The 19829-nt window shown below is 38.9% G+C and overlaps 1 protein-coding gene across 10 annotated transcripts in view; it reads right to left on the bottom strand.

Annotated features, from left to right (window-relative positions):
• Positions 1–19829, bottom strand: part of ESRP2 (epithelial splicing regulatory protein 2) — a 58220-nt gene that overhangs the window by 17950 nt on the left and 20441 nt on the right. For all 10 annotated transcript variants that reach the window (XR_013931942.1, XM_080411121.1, XM_080411119.1 and 7 more), the window contains 8 exons: positions 8007–8120; positions 6057–6171; positions 5171–5269; positions 4995–5049; positions 4058–4168; positions 3090–3222; positions 2863–2905; positions 2059–2360 (listed from right to left, as the gene is read on the bottom strand). Coding sequence is in view for 9 of the 10 variants with exons in the window: in XM_080411121.1 (XP_080267247.1) it covers positions 2059–2360; positions 2863–2905; positions 3090–3222; positions 4058–4168; positions 4995–5049; positions 5171–5269; positions 6057–6171; positions 8007–8120 (972 nt within the window). In the remaining variant the exon portion in view is untranslated. The remainder of the gene's footprint in view (positions 1–2058; positions 2361–2862; positions 2906–3089; positions 3223–4057; positions 4169–4994; positions 5050–5170; positions 5270–6056; positions 6172–8006; positions 8121–19829) is intronic.

Raw genomic sequence — 19829 nt, forward strand, 5'->3', positions numbered from 1 at the left:
GGGCACAAATCAGTTCTCACAGTACTATTTCACACATTTAAACAAATTCACTTCCAGAATCAGAGGGGGGGTGGGTGGGGGAGGAACCCAAACACCCACCCACAACCTTCTTAAACCAAATTATTGTGGATAGTTTCCTGTTGGGCAATGTAACAAATTTAATTTGCTAAAGCCTAGTAACAGATCTTTCTAATCTCATTAAAAAGACGTTAAGAGCAGATTACGGTTCATTTTAGAATATCCCAAAAGGGAACACTGGAAAACCCACCATTTGTGCTAATAAACCTGTATTGTCACATACGGTTCTTACTAAAATTCAGGTAAATTAAACCCAGTCATTTCAAAAGAACTAAGACCTGAAATAACTAAATAAGTAAAAACACTAGCTCTAATTCCTTCATAAAACCTCATTGGTTAAGTGAGGGTGCTTGTTTTTTTTAACCTGATGGCTCATCTCTAAGTACAGGGGTTTGGGGGGGGGGGGGGCGGCGGCGGAGGGGCAAGGAAAAAAACATGTTAAAAAAAAAAAGACCTATAGGAGATCTTGATCTCAACATTCTATTTTCTCTTGACTCATTCCCAAATGCCAAAGGGAACAACTTGCTGTTGGGGCCTACTGCTGAAAAACATATCTAGCAATGATTATCAGAAATAAACAGACACATTCCACTGAAAGAGGTACCAAAAAAAAGGTTATGAACTTTAGTTTTGTCAATAACGATGCAGCCTAGAGAGCCTGTCTCAACAGAAGCCTTTTTTCAAGAATCTGCTTGTGGCACATTTCAGGCCAGAAATCTTCTCCCTCCCTTGTGTATAGAATATTGCAATTATTTTGTACTAACACAAAGTAGAGGAGAGAAGGCTTTACCTCTTCTTTACTCAAACAAGCAACCTGTAATAGCCTAAAAAATCATCTCTTGCTCAAGCAGCAAAAAAAACCCAGGGTGGTCACCCTGGACTGCCATCACAGAGGAAGAAGTAATGACATACTGGTAGAATATAAGTTTTATCCAGGTCTCCCTAACAAAAGTGAGGGCAAAGACTTGGTCACTGTGACAGAGTGGTTTTGATCCTTAGAGGATTTAGTCTCATTCTCTCGAGAGAGGGGTGGGTGGGTGTGAAACAAAGGAAAAACAATACCTCACCACACCATTTCACTTAGTTTTCGCGATACACACATCAGATCCTTGGCTGTTCTGATCTCTGTATACAGCACTAAGGGTAAACGGCAGGTCTACAAGTGTGGATATTCCTTCCCTTGCCCCATTCCTTCTGTGGAATAGGCTTCTCATGTGACATAGGTTGGTTGAAACAGTAACTGTATTGAGTTTTTGTAGGCAGAATCTCCTAACTGTTCCCTTTGGCATTATCAGTGTAGAAATAGTCTGTGTCATGCAGGAAAAATGCAGCATGTGATGTTTCTCACAGGCTTGAATTGCTGGTGCCAAAATAAAATGGTTTTACCAGATTAAGGTGGTGATGATAGAAACTGGTAAAGGACAAGGGGGAAAGTGAATTATATTGTCTTATGAAAACAAGTATTTCACTTCCTTTCACCAAAGGTCAGATACGTCCTGGTAATTCTCAGTTTCCAACAGAACAGCTGTAGGAAAAGTTGATTTAATGCGTCCAGATTTGGATTTCATATTAGAAATGCTGTACATGGAGATCAGAATTTAAAGACAATACTGCAGATTTTCAAGAATCATTACTACAGTACTATCGATCTAGTATATTTTTGGGATTCTTTTTGTGATTTCAGTCAGCCTTTAAGAAGTAGAAGAAAATTATCCAAGGCTTTTTACTTTACAATCTGAGGGATGTTAAAAAAGCCACGAAAAAACTGTGGCAGGAAAAAAAAAAAAACAACAAAAAAAACCCACAAAAGCAATGCTGCACAATTTTCCATGCCAATCAGGAAGCACATACTGCCCTTTCTAAAATGTAATATCTTCACTACAATAGATTTTCATGGTTGTCTACAACATATTTGCATGCAATTGTCAGAAGAAACGTTTTAACTGTTAAGTCTGGAGTCTCACATCCAGTAGTTACAACCTGTTGGACTTCTGCTGCCGTGCTCCTGAAGAGTTCAATGTAACGTTTTCCAAGTATTTCTTTGTGCTTTTTAAGTGCATTCTGTGCATATTCTTCACAGGAAAATAACACAAATGCGTCTCCTGTGGGCCTGCCATCTGGGTACTTGACAAAAAGAAGTCCCTCTTTCCCTCCTGTGACTGGGCATTCTGGCCCCAGAAACCCTAAGACATCCTCCTGAGTAGCAGTGAATGGAAGGCCTCGCATCCGGATGATAACTTGATTCTCCTTAGATAAGAACTGGGCCACTTCATTGGAGGTGCCTAGTAGAAAGATAACAGCACATGGTCATGCTGGTCAGTCGATTCCACAGGACACAGAAGCAGCAAAGCATTAAGCAGCAATACAGGAGGCAATTAGCCAACAACAAACCCACAGAAGACCCCGAGACATTACTAACTCCCAGCAATCTATTTTGAAGTGAAAATCCCTTACCCTGAAAGTGTTTCATATTTTAACGAATCTGGAACAAAGATGAGATCAATGTGAACTTATACAAAGCACACAGATGCTCCCACTGCAAAGACTCATCTTCCTCCCAAACAGCAAGACCTGTCTGTGAACATCAGTCCAAATGCTCACAGCTCAAATTCAACCATGTGAAACCAGAATTTGACAGGGTTAAGCATTCTTGGAAAGCAAAACAGGAAAAGCTACTTCATTAACCATTTGTGTCCTCAGTCAAGGAGGAAAAAAAAAATACCACCCACAACAGAACTAGAACACTCCTATGAATTTAACCACACTGAACCCAGCATCACTTACCTCCTGCAATTTTTAAGAATTCTTCGCCAGTTGCTTTGTAAACCTTAAAGAGAAAAAGAAAAAACACACATGTGAAAATTACAACATTCAACTCACACACACTCTTCCACATGTAAGACGTTTGTATTTTGAGCAAAACAGAAGTGCAGTTTATTCTCATTTAAAACTGCAGTCTAAAATATTCAAGTTGCTCTGCAAATAATTTATTTTAAGTCACTACATTTTACCTCAATGTATCTGCTGCCCATGTGATGCTTATGTCTTTCCAGTGCAAGATCTCTCTGTTCAGAACTGACAAACCGAACTAATGCTTCCCCATTTCGTCTTCCTTGAGCGTTCAGACAAAGAGCCACACCACCTCTGGAAGGTGAGGCCAACAAAAATAAACTTAGTTTGAATCTTTAATACATTTAATAAACAATTCCATAAGAGTAGTAGATAAAGCAGACTTTAATACGGAGTTTGCAGATTGTAAAAGAAACTGCTACTATCCACAACTTAATTTCATTTTTAATGTAACACAACTATACTTCAGAATCCAGTTTAGTGATATCTTGGCTCTCATGCCGTTCACCACTTTCTCAACTTCCTTGCAGATGCAAATTTGCAAGCCCTTCCTAACATCTCAGAGATACAAACTTGAATTTCCTCATACCTCTAAAAAATAATAAAAATAAAATATTTCTTAGTGTTGAGAATCTGAAAATATATATTAAGTGACAGGTATGCTGAATTAAACTCACTTTCTCTATATAGACACACATTTCTATACAGGTGCTCACACATCAGTCCTATGAAAATTTCTTCCAAACAGCACTTGGAGACCTGATTAGGAGGTAAAACAATACTGAAGAGTTGGCACAAGATGTAATCTTCTGTTATATTTTGGACTCTGCCTTGATTAATGCAGTAGGAGTTTCTCCCTTTAGGTACTAGCAATAAATGAATGTACATCTGGTTTCAATTGCCAAGTGTCTTTTCTTCTTCACACACTCCAAAACTCTTTCTTGCACACCCGAGGCTGGCAAACCTGTTCAGTTATGACCACAGAGTGGGAAGGGGCCTGGGTGGGGAAACCAGTAGAAGCAAGGACTCTAGTTCAGGGTGTGGCAGATGAGCATTAATAAATAAATAATTAAATGAATTCACTATTAAAGATGAAGTGGTAAAACAAGGCAAATTCTTATTGTCTTACTTGGCAATATTGAGTCCTTTGAAAAATCGAGCAATATCTTGGTCTGAAGACTGCCATGGCAAGCCTCTGGCACGTATTACTGTCTCGCTGTCCACTGTTTCAGATTTACTACTGCATAGAAAAAAAGAAAAAAGAAAAAAAAAAGAAAAAAGCCAAAGTAACTTTAATCTAGGTTTTCCATTATCTTACCAAATATCAGTTTGCAACTAATTTAACTTTTAAAGCAGGACTATATTTGCTGTTGAGATTCTTCTAATCCCGTTACTCATTTCAATAAAGAAAGGAAAGATAATGGGGATAATCCTTTTAAATATACAACACCTAAGGTGCACTATGTTGTCACCACATTGCAGTTCCTTAAAAAAAAAAAAAAAAAAAAAGGAAGACTGTCTCAAAGTGAAGTAATAAGGAACCAACTTAATTTTATTTGAAAATTCTAACAAGCCAACATAGAGGATTACAAAGGACTCCTAGATATGAATACGTATTACTTAGATGTTTCATTCTCCAGTTACTGCAATGTAGCTGAAAACAAAGAACCATGCTGTTCCTTCTCCCCCTGAGCAATACAGTGCATTAGCCCACTTTTCAGAAGCACCACCAGTTCAGCTGCATGTCGGGTGCACCAGCCATTACCCCTGTTGACTTAGGGAAAGTTCACAAATATTTCTTCACCACTGGGCAAGATAAGTCAGCCTCGCTGCCATGCAAAACAGAAGCTAGAGAACAAAGAGCGTTTAACTTCCACTGACTTTAAAGAGCCAGACTAAAGTACATTATTCAACATCCCAGCCGCAGCCTGTCCACACCAGACCACCGCTGCTGTTCTCAGGAACCAACCTACTGTCACAGGGACTGCGGGGAGGCAGTCACAACCTTTCCTTGCTGCAGACAAGACTCATCTTTTGTTGTAAACAGCAGCAACAAGGGCACTTACCAAGGACCTGTTTCGTACTTGTATTTCACAGTTTCAGGCTCAGTAAATACATGATCTACAAGAAAACAGGAAGTTTAAATATAACCAGGGTCAGAGATTAGTTAAGAATGACAGTACCACTGCCAATTCTTACAGAAAAGAAAGATTTCTGCGTTCTGTATAAATAGTTCACTTACCACAGCTTTCAGACAGCATGCTGAAAATGATAGCCACCATGGTTTTCACTTGCCACACACCAAAGTCCTCCTCTGTTTCATCTGTCCCCAAGCCTAGATCTAAACAGGCAGTCACAGAAAATAACAGACTTGCACAATCATTTGTAAACAAGTCATAAGGCTTTCCTGATATTAACACGGAACTGGTAATCAAATTTATTGGTCTTAGCAGGGACACATGACCATTAGACATTTGTTACTCTGCTCATAAACTGGTTAATATTCACTTTAACAGTCAACAGCCTAAAAACTATTGATAGCTTACATCATTTCAGAGTTAACAGTTTGGGGAAAAAAAAAAAAAAAAAAAAAGAAAAGGAAAGCTGAGGAAATCCCTATCACTTCAAACATAACTGAACTTTAACCACATTCAGCTGAGCCACAACAAGTCTCCTAAAATTTAGATGTAGGGTGTTGGGGTTTTGTGGTGGTTTGCTTTTTTTTTTTTGTTTGGTTTTGTTTTAAACTCAGTTCAGTCAGGATTATACAAGAGAACTATGACTACCTACGAACAGCAGAAACTTGCAGGCCAAGTGGTGCTGAAAGGGCCCACTGATAGCTAAGGCTTTCCTTTAAGATCAAGTATCAGGGCAAGTGATGTTTTTCTTTAGTGGATTTACTGAACATGGTTTAGAACTCAGCGTTAGACTCAAATTGAGGGGGGGAAAAGAATTATTACAAGCAGAGCCGCTCCCCCAACACACACTTCAGCAAACATTCCTTCTATTTTACCTGTGAGTTTTGATAACACATGTCTTCCTTTAGAAGAATAAAACCTGTAACATCCAGAGATAAAACCTAAGGAAGCTTAATTGATTTTGGTGTAAAAACTGCAGCAAAAGGATACATTCTGCCATGGTCTTGATAGTCTGATCTTTCACGGTGGCTGAACTAGGGTAGCAAGTGTGAAATTCTTTGCGCAGATCGTAAAAGGAATAGAAGCAGTCTGACAGCAGGAAGTTCTACAATGAAGGCAAAAAGTTTGTTTTGTACACACACCATTCCTTTAAATTCCCATTAATATTTTTGGACTGAATGAGGCAGTCTCAAAAATCACATAGTTGCATGTCGTCAGCTTGTCTATGATAGACCAGTTTAGTTCCTCTGTAACACAGTTCAAATTCCATAGCCTTACAGAATTAGATCTCTAGATGAGCAAAATCAAATAGCTTCTGAGGGGCAGACCTGTGCAAAACAGCTAGAGAAGGCAGCTGGGGGCGGGGGGGATGGAGAGAGAAAGAAAAAAAAAAAGGGGGGGCACAGAATTACCTAGGTTTTGCTGTTTTATAAATGTCCCCACTTAGGATACTGTATTTTCTCTTTTGTGGCTACATTGGAAAGCATAATTGTACCAAAACATGATAACAAAGCTTAAATAAATATTGTTACAGTGTACAAACTGTTGTGCATTGGTTAAGAACTTCAATTATATAACATAATTAAACAAACATTTAAACATTCACTAGCACCTTGGCTTATTTTTTTCAATGAATAAAACAAATAATTCTAGTTTAATTCACTACTATTTCTCTCAAGCTCTCCAACTACTTTACTATATAAAAGTTTGTCTTCTGTCTAGCCAAACAGCACCCACCTTTGTAAATAAAGAATTGAGAAAAGTCACAAGATAATGCTTCTCAGAATGGTAGAAATAGCAAGAGCTAAGGTCTGAGGCTTAGTAACATTTAATGTGCAGGGAGAAATAAACTTTGCAAGTGAAAAAGTATTGAAGGAGAAAAAAAGAAAAAAGACAAAGAAATGCATTAAGAGATTCAACACTATCAGATCCATTCCTTCATCTGGCATAGGCAGTTATTTCTACCACAACATGACAGTGTTTGTTTTGGTTTAATCCATATGTTTCAAGAATTTAAAGAATTACCCACCAAGAAAAAAAAAAAGTATATCATCATGTTTGAATGTTAAATTTATTCGTGTTTCCTTACTTGCTTCATCCCTTCATAAACATGCACTTTTCATAAAAAGGCAGTGTTATGTTTTAACAGAACACAAATGCCAAGCAAATATTTGTAGAAATTCAGCATGAACCAATAGCCTTATATAGGTTAAAAAAAAAAAAAAAAAAGTACAACTGATCAGTCAACTCCTTCACTATCAGCAGCTCCCATTCCTGCGCGGCTCCTGCAGACCCCGCTAAGAGGCTAACTCAACCCTGCCAAGGCGAGACCCTTCTCCCTGCGCAAGGGAGCCTGCCCTTGCAGGAACTTAAGGAGTGGAAACTGCTGCTTTGTGTGGGAGTAGCAAATAAGCTGTAGCACCGCTTCCTGCTGAAGAAATGCAGATGGGGAACCACTGCCATTCCCCAGGACAAGTCACTGCCTGTGTTTTTACTCTGTACAGGACATTGACACACGGCTCCTACCAATTTCAGATCTTGGTAAAAACCCACGACTCTGCACAGAACCTGTGTGTGATTTAACTCAAGCCTAAACAAAGCAATAGCTCTCCATCACCTCTGCTGAGGTTAGATCTCTACCTTTGCTTTCATTTCTTGAGACAAAGAATTCAGAAGACTTGTGTTGTTCCCATCTCTATCCTGTCTTTCCTAATTTTCCTCTTCATTATGCTCATCAGGGAGTCCTCAAGTGCTCTAGCTGACTTCCCAGAGCAAGTGCCAAGAACTACTCCTCTATTACTCAGGGCTGAGACAGGGAGATCATCTTAAATATTGTTGGAGCACTGTAGTTCCCAAGGTTGACTCAAACTCACAGAAGCTACTTTCTTTGACATCCTTAAAACACAGTACTGCCCTTCTGCATCAGTTCTGATCTCATACCTTCTTAGATGTTTCTGGGTGGAGGACTTGTCTAATGAGTAACTGGCCATCACTGCAGAGTGTGTAAGAGCTCCTTCCAAGTACTTTCAAATCACTGGATACCAGCTGACTAAACTGAAAAATAAAAGTGATACATTTCATTGTATTGAATGATACAGATAATTTCATAAAGCAAGCACTTACCATTATTGCAATGTGTTGTTTGTTGGTTTGGTTTTTGGTTTTTTGGGGGGTTTTGTTTTGGTTTTTTTTTGGGGGGGGGGGGAGCAGCAGGAGGAGGGTGTAGATAAAATAATTCAGCACTTTGTAACAGCTTTTGAAAAAACATGGTGGAGAACAGATTTGGGCTCCTGATAAAGGTAGGCAAATAAACTATATGCATTTGCAGAATAGAAAATGAGAACACCAGCAGTATGGTGAATGCTATGGCAGAATTATCAGTTCATATGAACGGTCACGGTATTAAAATGGTAATACTCAAAATCTGAACTCACTAGAATAAAAGCTATGAAATATTTTGAAAGAAAAAACCTTTCAAGATCAATCACAACACTGATTTTGCAATAACCAAAGTCAAGGGTGCCATAGGTAAAAAAAGGCTATGTCCTTTATTTTTTAAATTTGAACTTCAAAAATAAAAAAGCTACCCATGAGGATTTACTAATGTTTCAGAGGTTATATGCCAAGAAAAGCCAAACAAATTCTGGTTTATACCTTCAAAAGTGAAATTATAATCAAGTCAGATCCAAGCCAATGAAAGTTCTTGGTAGAGATGCAGTGTTACAAACACTAGTTAAAACAAAATTATTCCCTAGCTGTAGAATGGATAACCCTCAACAGGTAAATAATTCTCAAGAGGAAAGGGCTCCATCTGTCTTGTTCAACATTAGTTATGTATGTTCCTTATACAAGTTTCTAGCCTTTTATTACTCCATACCAGTGTTAAATTCCTCGCTCATAATAGTCAGCTAACGTATTGCAGTACCTACATGTATCAAATCAGTAAACAGTAGCTTGTTAGCTAAATTTCAGGGGGACAAATAATTATTTTAAGGTTCATCCTTGGTGCTAATCCCTCCCAGGAAAGCATCACACCTCAAACACAAAACAATAATTAACATCAGGATGCAACAGCCATCCACTGCTCTCAGCAGGAGCTTACAACTCCAAAACAACCACCCTCAAGAGCAAATTACAAGTTGACTTGAAGCTCAGACAACATCTTGATGCTGTCTTTTAACCTGTGTATGGGGGGGGAAAAAAGAGGGTCGGTTTGTTTAATCAACATGTGTGACACATTACATAGTTACATCTCTGCTCAGGAAAGATGATGTTCTAATGATCTGATCCTGCAGTTATGTGGTGTTTGCTGTGTGAACAAATGTTGCAGCATCTGTGCTCCAAAGGTAAGGCTCCACGAGGGAGAAATCGCATATTGAACATGATTTAGTAGGAACAGAGACACGACTACCCAGGCTTTATTTCAACCTACCTGCTCAAATTCAGTTCAGGCCCTTTTCTGGGCTTGGACAGCTAACCAGCATCCCACTACCATTTTGGGCTCAGAAATGCTGTAATGATGGCTACTACATATCAAGACAGAGAACTGAGGGGCAGAGCTGGGTAAGGAGAGGCACATACATCAGCATCTATGTGCAAGTTGATTAATTTGCAGATATTTATATACACAGATATAAATATATCTATAAATAGCTTCTTTTTAATAGCAAAAAAGATGTTTGAACCTTCAAGAAGGGTGAAATATCCCCCCCCAAAAAAACCCTTTACAACGTAGATCTTTGCACACCACCAAAATACACAAAAACACCTCGCCCCCCCCCCCCCCTCCAAAAAAAAAACCCAACCAACAAAACACAAGAAAAAATCCAAAACAACCCAAACTCTTGCAGATTCAGAAAGCCAGTTTCCTCCTGACTGCTAGTTCAGGCTGTGTTCCTACTACAAGTTGAAATCTTGAAGAACCTGAGGCTATAAAACAAGTCATTATTTAAGGATGATTTAAAGTCAGAAAAATGAGATGTGAGAGTGCTCAAAATACCTCAGCTGATATGTAAACACCAGAAAAAGAAGAAAATTCCAGAGGACTCAGAAGGAACCACTTTAGAAATGAAGTTCTGGGGACTGCCAGAGTCACAAACCAACAACAAATACTCTCACCACAATAACAGACACGAGGAGAATTGACTTCTTACTAAATGCAGCACCTTGTTACTTTCTGTTTTAACTTTTGGGCATAGTAAAGAGCAAATATTTGTAAAAAGGAATTGGAAATGATGATGGGAATTAGCCTCCAGAAGATATACAGGGATCCTTGCCAAAAGGAAGCAGAGTCGTACTGATGAATAGTAATAAAACACTCCCCCAAGCCTTCAACTTTGTACCCTGTGCTTCTGAAGATGCCAAGAGCTCATGTAAAGAGTGCAGTTGGCGAGCTGTTTTGATCCGATACACGAAGAAATCCAACACATACAATTTGAGGTAAGCACCACCAAATGTACACAGTATCCTTCTTTCCAAGTAAAGTGAAAGACCTGCAGCTCAAAAGGTTTCACCAAGTTAGAAGATAAAAAGAGAAGAACATTTGGACAAGGGAAGAAAGAAATGCTCAAGCCAAACAGTGTAAGTCAAGTTGGTAAAAAAAAAAAAAAAAAAATCGTCAAGGCTGTTGCACTGAAAATATTCACATTTTCCAGACTGTGTTCCCACACAACATACAGCTAAGATGACAGATACACAACACAACTATTTTCAGAAGCCCCTGGTAAGAAGACACCAAAAAGAGTGAAATATGGCATAAGGACACCAATAACCCCAATACTTCAAGTGTACTAAGGTTTAAAGAAGGCATGAGAAGCAGCATCTGTTTTTATTTTTAACTGAGCCTAAGTATTTGCACTGCATATTTATTAAACATCAGTGATAACATTCAACATTGCTAACTCCTTTCCAATGGGACAATTGACATATCAAAACAATTCTCTACTTTCCTTAGGAGAAGCTAGCAGCTTGAAGTGCCTTAAGATAAAATGCCACAAGGCTGCCAGGCCTTGCTGAGTGCTTATTTAGAAACTTCTATTTTAAGACCAGCCTTTTTCAAACTTTGGGGTGTACTGCTCCAGAAGAGGGCAAAAGGAGTGTGGGAAGAACAGTCGGGAGATCTAGGCAATCCTTCCTATCCGAAACAGCTCAGCTATCGCATGGGTTAACTGAGGAATGAGGTAGCAGAGTGTGAATGGGAAGATTCACCTAGGAGAAGAGCATGGGCAAAACAGCAAGCGTAACACTGCCACAGAGGGACAGAGGGACGACAGATATTGGAGATGAGCCTGAACTGGCTTCTTTCATCTACATGAGATGCCTCCAAATTCTGGAAAGGTTAAGTGTGAAAAACATAGCTTTGGACTAGCTCTCGTTGCTATAGATTACACTGGACCCTTAAGTCTTTCAGGCAATAGACACAGCCTATCACATGTATCAAAAGGAGTTAAAGCAACTAGTGCAGATGTGTTTATAAAGCCACACTGAAATACAATTAAACAATTCAGTGTTCCGTGGAAAAGCCATCTTCAGCCTCCTTTCTCACACTAGGAATTTCAGCCAGCATCTCAAAAAACAACTTTGAACCAGCATACACCCAAATGTAGCAAGCGAAGGACAAGTTAAGACTGGTGCCAGATTTACATTTAATTTTTCTGTTTCACATGTTGAACAACCTGTCCACAACTCTGTCATTTTGCAAATTCTATCCACATCTCCTTCACTCCGCTAATAAAAACCACCTCAGCTATTTAGCTCCCATCGGTCATCTTCATGCTGTCCTCCATAGCATTCCCCCACTGCAGCATGCAAAGCTGCCCCACCTTGAGACTGCCTCCACCAAGCTTATAAACCCTGTGTCTCCCCTGTTAATCTACTCATTTCATAGCAACAGAGTTATACAGGAGTGTTAATTACCACTGTTTGCATCTTACAACCAGCCCTCATTTGGACTGCAAGAGCCACAGTGGAGGCATCACCCTCCACCCTTTATTGCTTATTCCACCAGATCAGTCTCTCTAGCAGAGTTCTGACGAATCATTCCATATTTAAAGGAATACGTTCAATAATTCAATACAGAGATTAAAAACTGAACAGAGATAAGAGGAAGAATCAAACAAGCTGCTCTGTACATTTACCTCCACAAAACCTAAAACAATTGTCAGAGAAAAGGTGGTGAGAGGAAAGGACAGAGTTTAAGCACCAGTTTGAAAAACTGGCTAAACAGGATTTTGGTCATGTAGCTGAGAGTACAAAGAGACCAGAGACATGTTTCGCCAGCACCACAGCTGGATGGGAGCCAGCAGGAGCTGCTGTTTGCTGCAAATGAATCCCAAGTGGCTGAAAAGGCACAGCCCCCTTCGTGTTGCCTTAACTGTAACAGAACCTGTGGATCTCAGAGAAATAAGAAGGTTCTTCATTAAGTTCTTTCTAGAGTTACGATGCACAAAGCACTGAAATAAACCTCTGGCTGCTTGGATATTCCCATTTCCCTAACTAAAAATAGCTCTCATCCTTGAGAAAGGGCACTGCATCTGCACTGTATCCGTGCCTGATATTGTAATGAAATACTGAGATGCACCCATACTGTCAACTGAACCATTTCTAAAACACCAAGAAACTCTGGGGAATTCTCCCTTTAATTTATCTCTAGGAAATAACAGACAATTGGCTGCTTCTTACTCACCAGACCTACAGCAGCTCCTAGTGTATCTTATAAATGAGATCCTTTCCCTTAGCACTGAACAAAGTTTCTCTATTTTGCTTCATCCAGCCTTACTGACCCATCACAGCTAACAGCACCAGACAAGACACAAAATTATTCACAAAGCTTCAGAATGAAAGGCATCCTTGCAATTAAACCAGGTTTGGAACGCTATGCTAAGGCATAACATGAAAATGCAGAAAGAAGCTTAGCTTGCAGCCCACACTTAAGCTAGACATGCATCTATTCCCAAGTAGAAGACGAGTTATAAGATTTATCAATATTCTTTGCACAAAGGATGGTTGCCAGGATGTGGGGATGTGGTTTCAAAGCAGTAGTAGGGACAGGCATGTTACTAAGTTGCCCAGAGATAACATTTTGGTGATTACTTGTTAATAGGTTATCAAGTTTCTGCCAAATTAGCATATCAAAAGTGCTCATTTTGACTTCTATGCCATCTTTAGACTTAAGTGGGAAGACAAATCACACCTGGTCCAGCCAAAAATTAAGACACTTAAGACACCAGACAGACAGATGATACTTGATTTGGGATAAAGCCTGTCAAAAGAATTTGAAAAGGCTTAGCATTCTAGATCAGTCTTTTGGAAAAAACATCAAAAAAAACCCCAAACAAAAAAAACCACAACCGAAAAAAAACCCTACCAAAACAAAACAAAATTATTCTGGAGTGACATCTCTTGGTCATTATTAAAAAGGAAAACTTTCAGCGGTAACTTAAAAGAAAAGTTATTTTGGCTCATCTGGGCTCATGTATTTTAATGTATTCCCTCGAGCTTAAAGAACTCTTATTATGAGTACACAACTGTCCTAGAGAAAGTGAAAATATACTCCACAGATCAGTAAAATACACTGTTTGAAATGAAAGAAGTTTTATCTGAGGCACATAAAAGCATGTGCTTACATCCATTTTCCTCAAACCTGTAAAAATTTAGCTACATGTGGGGGTTTTTTCCACATTCATTTTAAGATATCAAGAATAAATTTCCACTCTGGCCAGCATACATCTCTATGTGAAGCAGAAACTAGAGATCTATTTCAGCTTTCTTCTGTAAATTATTTTACCTACCCAAGAGACTTCCTCCAGTAATTAATTATTAGAAAGAAAGGTGGAAGGTAGCATAAAAACCATTGCAGGCAGGCAGCTCTAATATACAGATATATGTATCTCTATGCATATGTTTATGTATAGAATTATATATAGTGACACAAATTATAATACTAAAAATCTCATCAGACCAGCTGAGCTTTCATGTTTGCATGTCTAACAATCCAGAGTATTTCTAAATTTTAAATCACTCTATTTCTCAACATTTCCTTTAAGAAATTTGTTACATTTTATTAGCATTATGAAGTTTGAGAACTACAGCTTGCAGTCTATCAGATTATCACATAGAATTTAACAAAACAAGTCAATAATACTACAAGATACGTACAGAATTGCACATATATAGCAGTGGTTTATGTTGTAGAAACAACTTAAGTAGCGACCACATAAAGCACTTCTTTTTCAGTCCAGAAACAGGGTTCACTCTTATGCATACTCTCACACTTTGCCACTCGTGAATTGTCACTTGAAAAAGAGATGTTAAACTTTTCTAATTGCAGCTCTCCTAGCAATAAGACCAGATACTTCACCCATGAACATCATATACACTGCCACTTTGCAACGCACATCACGGGCGCTTTGACTAAAGCCATACTGTCTATAGCCATATACAATATCCAGTCTTGCTTGTGTTTAAAAAAATCATCATGACTTACTAGACATCACTGTAATTCACTACATTAGAGTTTTAGACTGCCTTTTAGGTCTTTGGTGTGGGTTATTCTTTGCTTGTAGCATAAAGCATGTAACAATGATCTGTCTTCTTTCAGCTAAGAGAAGCATGGAAACCAAATTACAAACTCCAAAAACTCTGTACTACACGTTCTGTTTCAACGGGCAGAGATATTGCAGTTCTTGCCTCAAAGCCTGATTTTATGCAAAGTCCTCTACAATTTATTGCCAGAAACCACAGAAAACCAATTGCATAGTTGCAGGTATGGTTCCTGAAAGGAGATCTCCAGGGGCTGAACACCGGAACAGGCTGCCCAGAGAAGCTGCAGAGTCTCCGTCCTTGGAGATATTCAAGACCCAGCCGGACACGGTCCTTGGCAGCCTGCTCTAGCTGACCCTGCTTCCAGAGGCTGGACTGGAACGACATCTATACGTCACTTCCAACCTCAGCAATTGTGTGATTCTGTAATCTCTTTTGGACTCTTGCCGTTTTGCATACTCTGCAGCTACACTAAAGATCATTACATCAACGTCACCAGGGGTGGGGGGGAATCAAGAGGTGAGATGCAGCCAAAATTGATTAACAGAACTTTTCTGCCACCAAAACATGAAAAGATTGGAGCACCACTGAAAACCAAATATCCAAACAACTCTGAAGTCTCCCTTAAGACTTAAAGGCACCAATACAGCATGAGAAATCTCAAGAGTAACAAGCCACAGGTTTGCTATACAAAGCTTGAACACACACAACATACCATGACATGTCAGCTTTGGGAAATATTTTCACCTGGACTTTGTGCCTCAGATCCTACACCCCTGAGGGTTTCACATTTATTTACAATACTCTCCAAGGGCAGTTTTCTGCTCCTTCAGTCTTCAAACCCTAGTGATAATGTCAGCCTTATCCATGCTATGGAGGAATTTAAAGCATGTCAATACTACTGGGAGGTGCACAGACTGCATTTCAGCAGTATTTACAAGTATGATAACCCTTTATTGTGCTAGGTAACTTTTTAAACAGAGAATCCTATAGTAAGCCCTTGCCTTTGTTCATCTGTTAACTGCTATTCCACATATCTGATAATGGATACGTGGTGACCTTGTACTGAAATTGCTGGATGGAAAAAAAACAGTGCAAGCCACAGTGCAGCCACAAGCTGCAGCTATCTTTTTTTCCCCCCCCCTCTAGCAAAATAGGAAAAAAATACTATATTTAGATACTATACAGACACAAACATGAAAAAGAAATTGCCCCTTGATTTTATTTCTTTGGAAGGAAAACTTGCAGAAGATGACAGAAGCAGCGCAGGTCCGCTCACTAGAAATGTTCAAAACCAGTATGGCCAGTCTGATTTCTCCTATTAAGAGGAAAGCAATTTTTTGCTCCACTGAACACTAATGCCTGAGATTCGGTGACTAAAGACTAGCCTGGACAAAAGCATGGTTTTCATTTCCAACATGCCACAGACAATATAACTGCTCAATATGACCAGTGAAGTTCTGTATCACCTTATGCCTCTTGAGGTACTATGAGCTGTATTAAACAACTAAAGGAGTAATCAGTCACAATGGCCACCCTAAACATACATCTCTCTCGAGTACGTATTTCCCCAAACCAGCCAGCATTTCCACACAACTTTGGAATTTGCTCTCCTCAGTCTCAGGGAGATGAAGGATGTGGCACTGAGCTTCAAGCACCGTGACTGTCCTCTCAAGTATATTATGCTGCTTCTTATTACCTACTAATCTTCTTGTCATTTTGTCTTCTGTCCTGAACAAAGGTCCAACAACAGCAAACCAGGTGGTACCGCACACCCTGCTGCTTCTGCTGCTGTTCCAAAGCAGCTTCATCTACACTGGGTGCCTGTATAGACACAAACTCATACTGTTGCCTCTCTCACAGAAGAGAAACCAATTATTTTCCACCCATGGCATAAGCTAACAAAAGTAACAGGGTTAAGGTCTCAACTATCCTATGCTTGGGGTTCTGTCACAGAATTCCAAATATCACAAAACTTCAGAAGTAGTCATTTAAAAATACAGAATTTTGTTTGCATCCCCTTTTATCTTTTACTTCCTTGGGAAGCTGAAGTTCCAGGAGGTAATAGCACCCTGTCCCCTGTTGTCCTCCTCACTGTCATCACAGAGGTCACCACAGAGTTCTCCACACAGCCCATGTATACCTTGATTGCAAGAGTTCAAGGGAGAAAAATGGAAGGTACTCTTCAAGTTTATCACATCCTTCCATTCAACAAAACATAGAACAGCACTTTAGAATGAATCATGCTCCTTCAGAATTACACAGAAGGACTGGAAACTAAGCTTAGGTGAGGGCAGCCTACAGCTCATTTTCTGCATAAAAATAAGTTCAGCAACAGGCAGGATACGTAATACAGAAATGGAGCAACAGTTGTCAAGCTTTATCTGCCCAGTGACAGTTTGTAGAGCTTTGAAAACAGACCATTGTGACTCAGGACTGTCTTAAGGGTGAAACTTCCCTATTATTTCTTTTTCTTTGGCTCATTTAAATTGGGCTTAGGTCTTTGTGGGACAAAGTAAATAGCTAACTAAAAGTTTTAATTCTTCCTAGGAAAGAATGCAAAAATCTAACCTTCTGCCAAGACAAAGATCTGTCCAAGCCATGCTACTTGAGCATTTTATGACCATTTTTGATTAATTATTTCTTAGATGGAAGTTTGCAACACCAGATTATTTGCATGCTTTCCAGCTATGGTATCTACAGCATCTAATTCAAGTAATGCATTAAGCATAAAAGGCAAGACCATGGTTCAGACCATCTAAATGTCACAGCAATCAGGTCACAGCTTTTATCTTCAAAAGCACAATCAGTTTTAATAAGAGAGTGTTGAAATATGCAGAGTACTCCATCAAATAAGCTACTTGAAGTTACCCTTGTGTAAGATAAGGCACCCCAGTCCAGCAACATAAGAATTTCAGTTTCTAGACTTGCTTTACTACCATATTATGTGTCAGGAAACTGCTAAATAAGGAAATACTGAGATAAAATAAATTTTCACCTTTAAATTAAACTGTATGAAAGAGCCCACTAGCTATCAAAAACAAAAAAAAACCCACAAAAAAAATGTGTATCTTGCAGAATACCTTCATATTTGTTAGCATAGATTATTCATGAGTCTGCCTTTAAGCAAAAGGAAACTCTGAATATTAGTAATGCAAAACAATCCATACTCTGCCAACCTTTTACCTACATTTCAAGCAGGATTACATTGGTGCCTCACACTCCTCACAGGCTGCTTGCTATCAGCTCAACTCACACAGCAAGTCATTACAGCCTGAAAGACAAGGTTGAACATACCTTCCAAACTCTAGGTTTTAATTAACACTGACTGCTATATTTCCTAAAGTCTTGATTTAAGCACAAGCTCTCTCACACAGTGTTCTATACCTCCCCCACTCCCACTTACCTCTGTTTCAAGGACAAACTTTCATTAGCAACGTGATCTTTAGCACTGGCTCTATTGACTGTAATGCATGGTACTGCTCTATTTGCTCAACACTACCTCATTGTTTGTAGTGCAAGCTTAACCAGTTGTAGGGGAATAGCCAATACCTGCAAAATTAAAGCTTTTTTTTTTTTTTTCCCTGTTGGGTTGTTTTTCAGGGTTTTTTTTGTAGTAATATCCAAGGAAAGTAAGAAGAGAAGACATACCTATTATCCACCATTCAGGTTCCTTTAAGATTCTTTCATATTCCTGCCTTTCCATTAAACTTAATACTGTAAAATCTCATAGGCTTGGCCTTTCCTGAATAACAGCCTTAAGATCCATGAAGTATCTTTGCTCATATAAGAATCCAAGTGATTCTTGCTCAAACCCTTACAAACATCAGCAAAAAAGTCAAACTTTTATAAACTGTCTCTACTCTGATTCAGAAATGGGGAGTTTTCCCTTTCTCATTCAACAAGCTTTCACAAAAACATGGAAAAGTAGTAGCAGATCCCTAAATCAGCTTGCCTTCAATCTGCAAAATTTTAAAAGTCACAGATCAGGCCAACAATCCCATACATGAGGAACTGATCGTTTGGGGAAAAAAAAAAAAAAAAAAAAAAAGGAAAAATGAGTGTAAGAAATCATCATCTCTAATATTTTAACAGTTCATAACTGAGTAACATCAGGATTTACACTTCCAAGGGATTAAGACCTGTCCAATACAGAACAAGGACATTAACAGTGACATCATTTAGACGTTGCTTCCTCTTACAGAACTACATCCTCTCTTTCAGGTAGTTCCTTGTTTCCAAAGTGTGTTCATTATGACTGAAAAGACTTGGGAGTTCTCTGGAATATAAGGCAAGTCACACAGCTTCTTGTAATCAACTCTCAGCATCTGAGGTTTATAGGAAGAGGGGGTTCAATTTATATTCTCTTTTATTTCTTTAAGCACACCACAAGAGCAGCAACTTTTTTCTCCTCCACTTATATTTACATGGTGCCATTTCACATGCTTTAAGCATACACAAAAGTTTATCCTGTAAGCAGTTTAATTCTGCTCTAAGAAATAACATCGGCTAATACACTCGAGTAATCAATCAAACAAACCCCCAAACTCTGTCATAGTCATATTCTTGTGACTGCTATGTCTTTTCCAGTTCTCAATCCCATGCATCCCGCTCCAACAGTTATTTGATTCAAGATGTTAGATGTGTTATACACTGTTTTGTGTCTCTCTTCAGCTGCCAAGAGGTCCTAAATTAACTTTCAGGCTTTCAGGTACACAGCTACAGTAAGATCTGCTCACAAAGCAAAACCCCCACAGTGGTTTTTGCACTTTTATTTCCCAAGTTGCATACTGTAGCTCTACTTTACTCTTAGTGCAATTCACCGCAACAGAATTACTTAGCAGGAAAGCCTCTGTAAAGACATTTAATTTCACACACTGCCAATGTCTACACAATTCATTACAATGTTAAAGCACATGCTTCAATGTCTCTAGAATTAGAACCAGAGGTTGGAAACACCACTAATTAAGTTTTTATTTCACTTCTGTAAGAATGATAACTTAATTCAGAGACTGCCCTAGAGCTCAAGTAATAGAACCTTTTCTTTTAAACTAACAGGTGTCTAAGACCATCACAGAAGCCAAGGTTTTGCAAGAGAGAATACAGCTGTTCCTTAACCTTAAAATTAAGTTTCTTTCCAACATTTTAATGCTAACACAATATCCACTTCCCAACACTTTTTGCCCCTCTCTGCTCGCTGCAGCTTAACAAAGAAGGCAGCAG

Source organism: Falco punctatus, assembly GCF_963210335.1.
Source record: "Falco punctatus genome assembly, chromosome: 14".
Classification (NCBI taxonomy): domain Eukaryota; kingdom Metazoa; phylum Chordata; class Aves; order Falconiformes; family Falconidae; genus Falco; species Falco punctatus.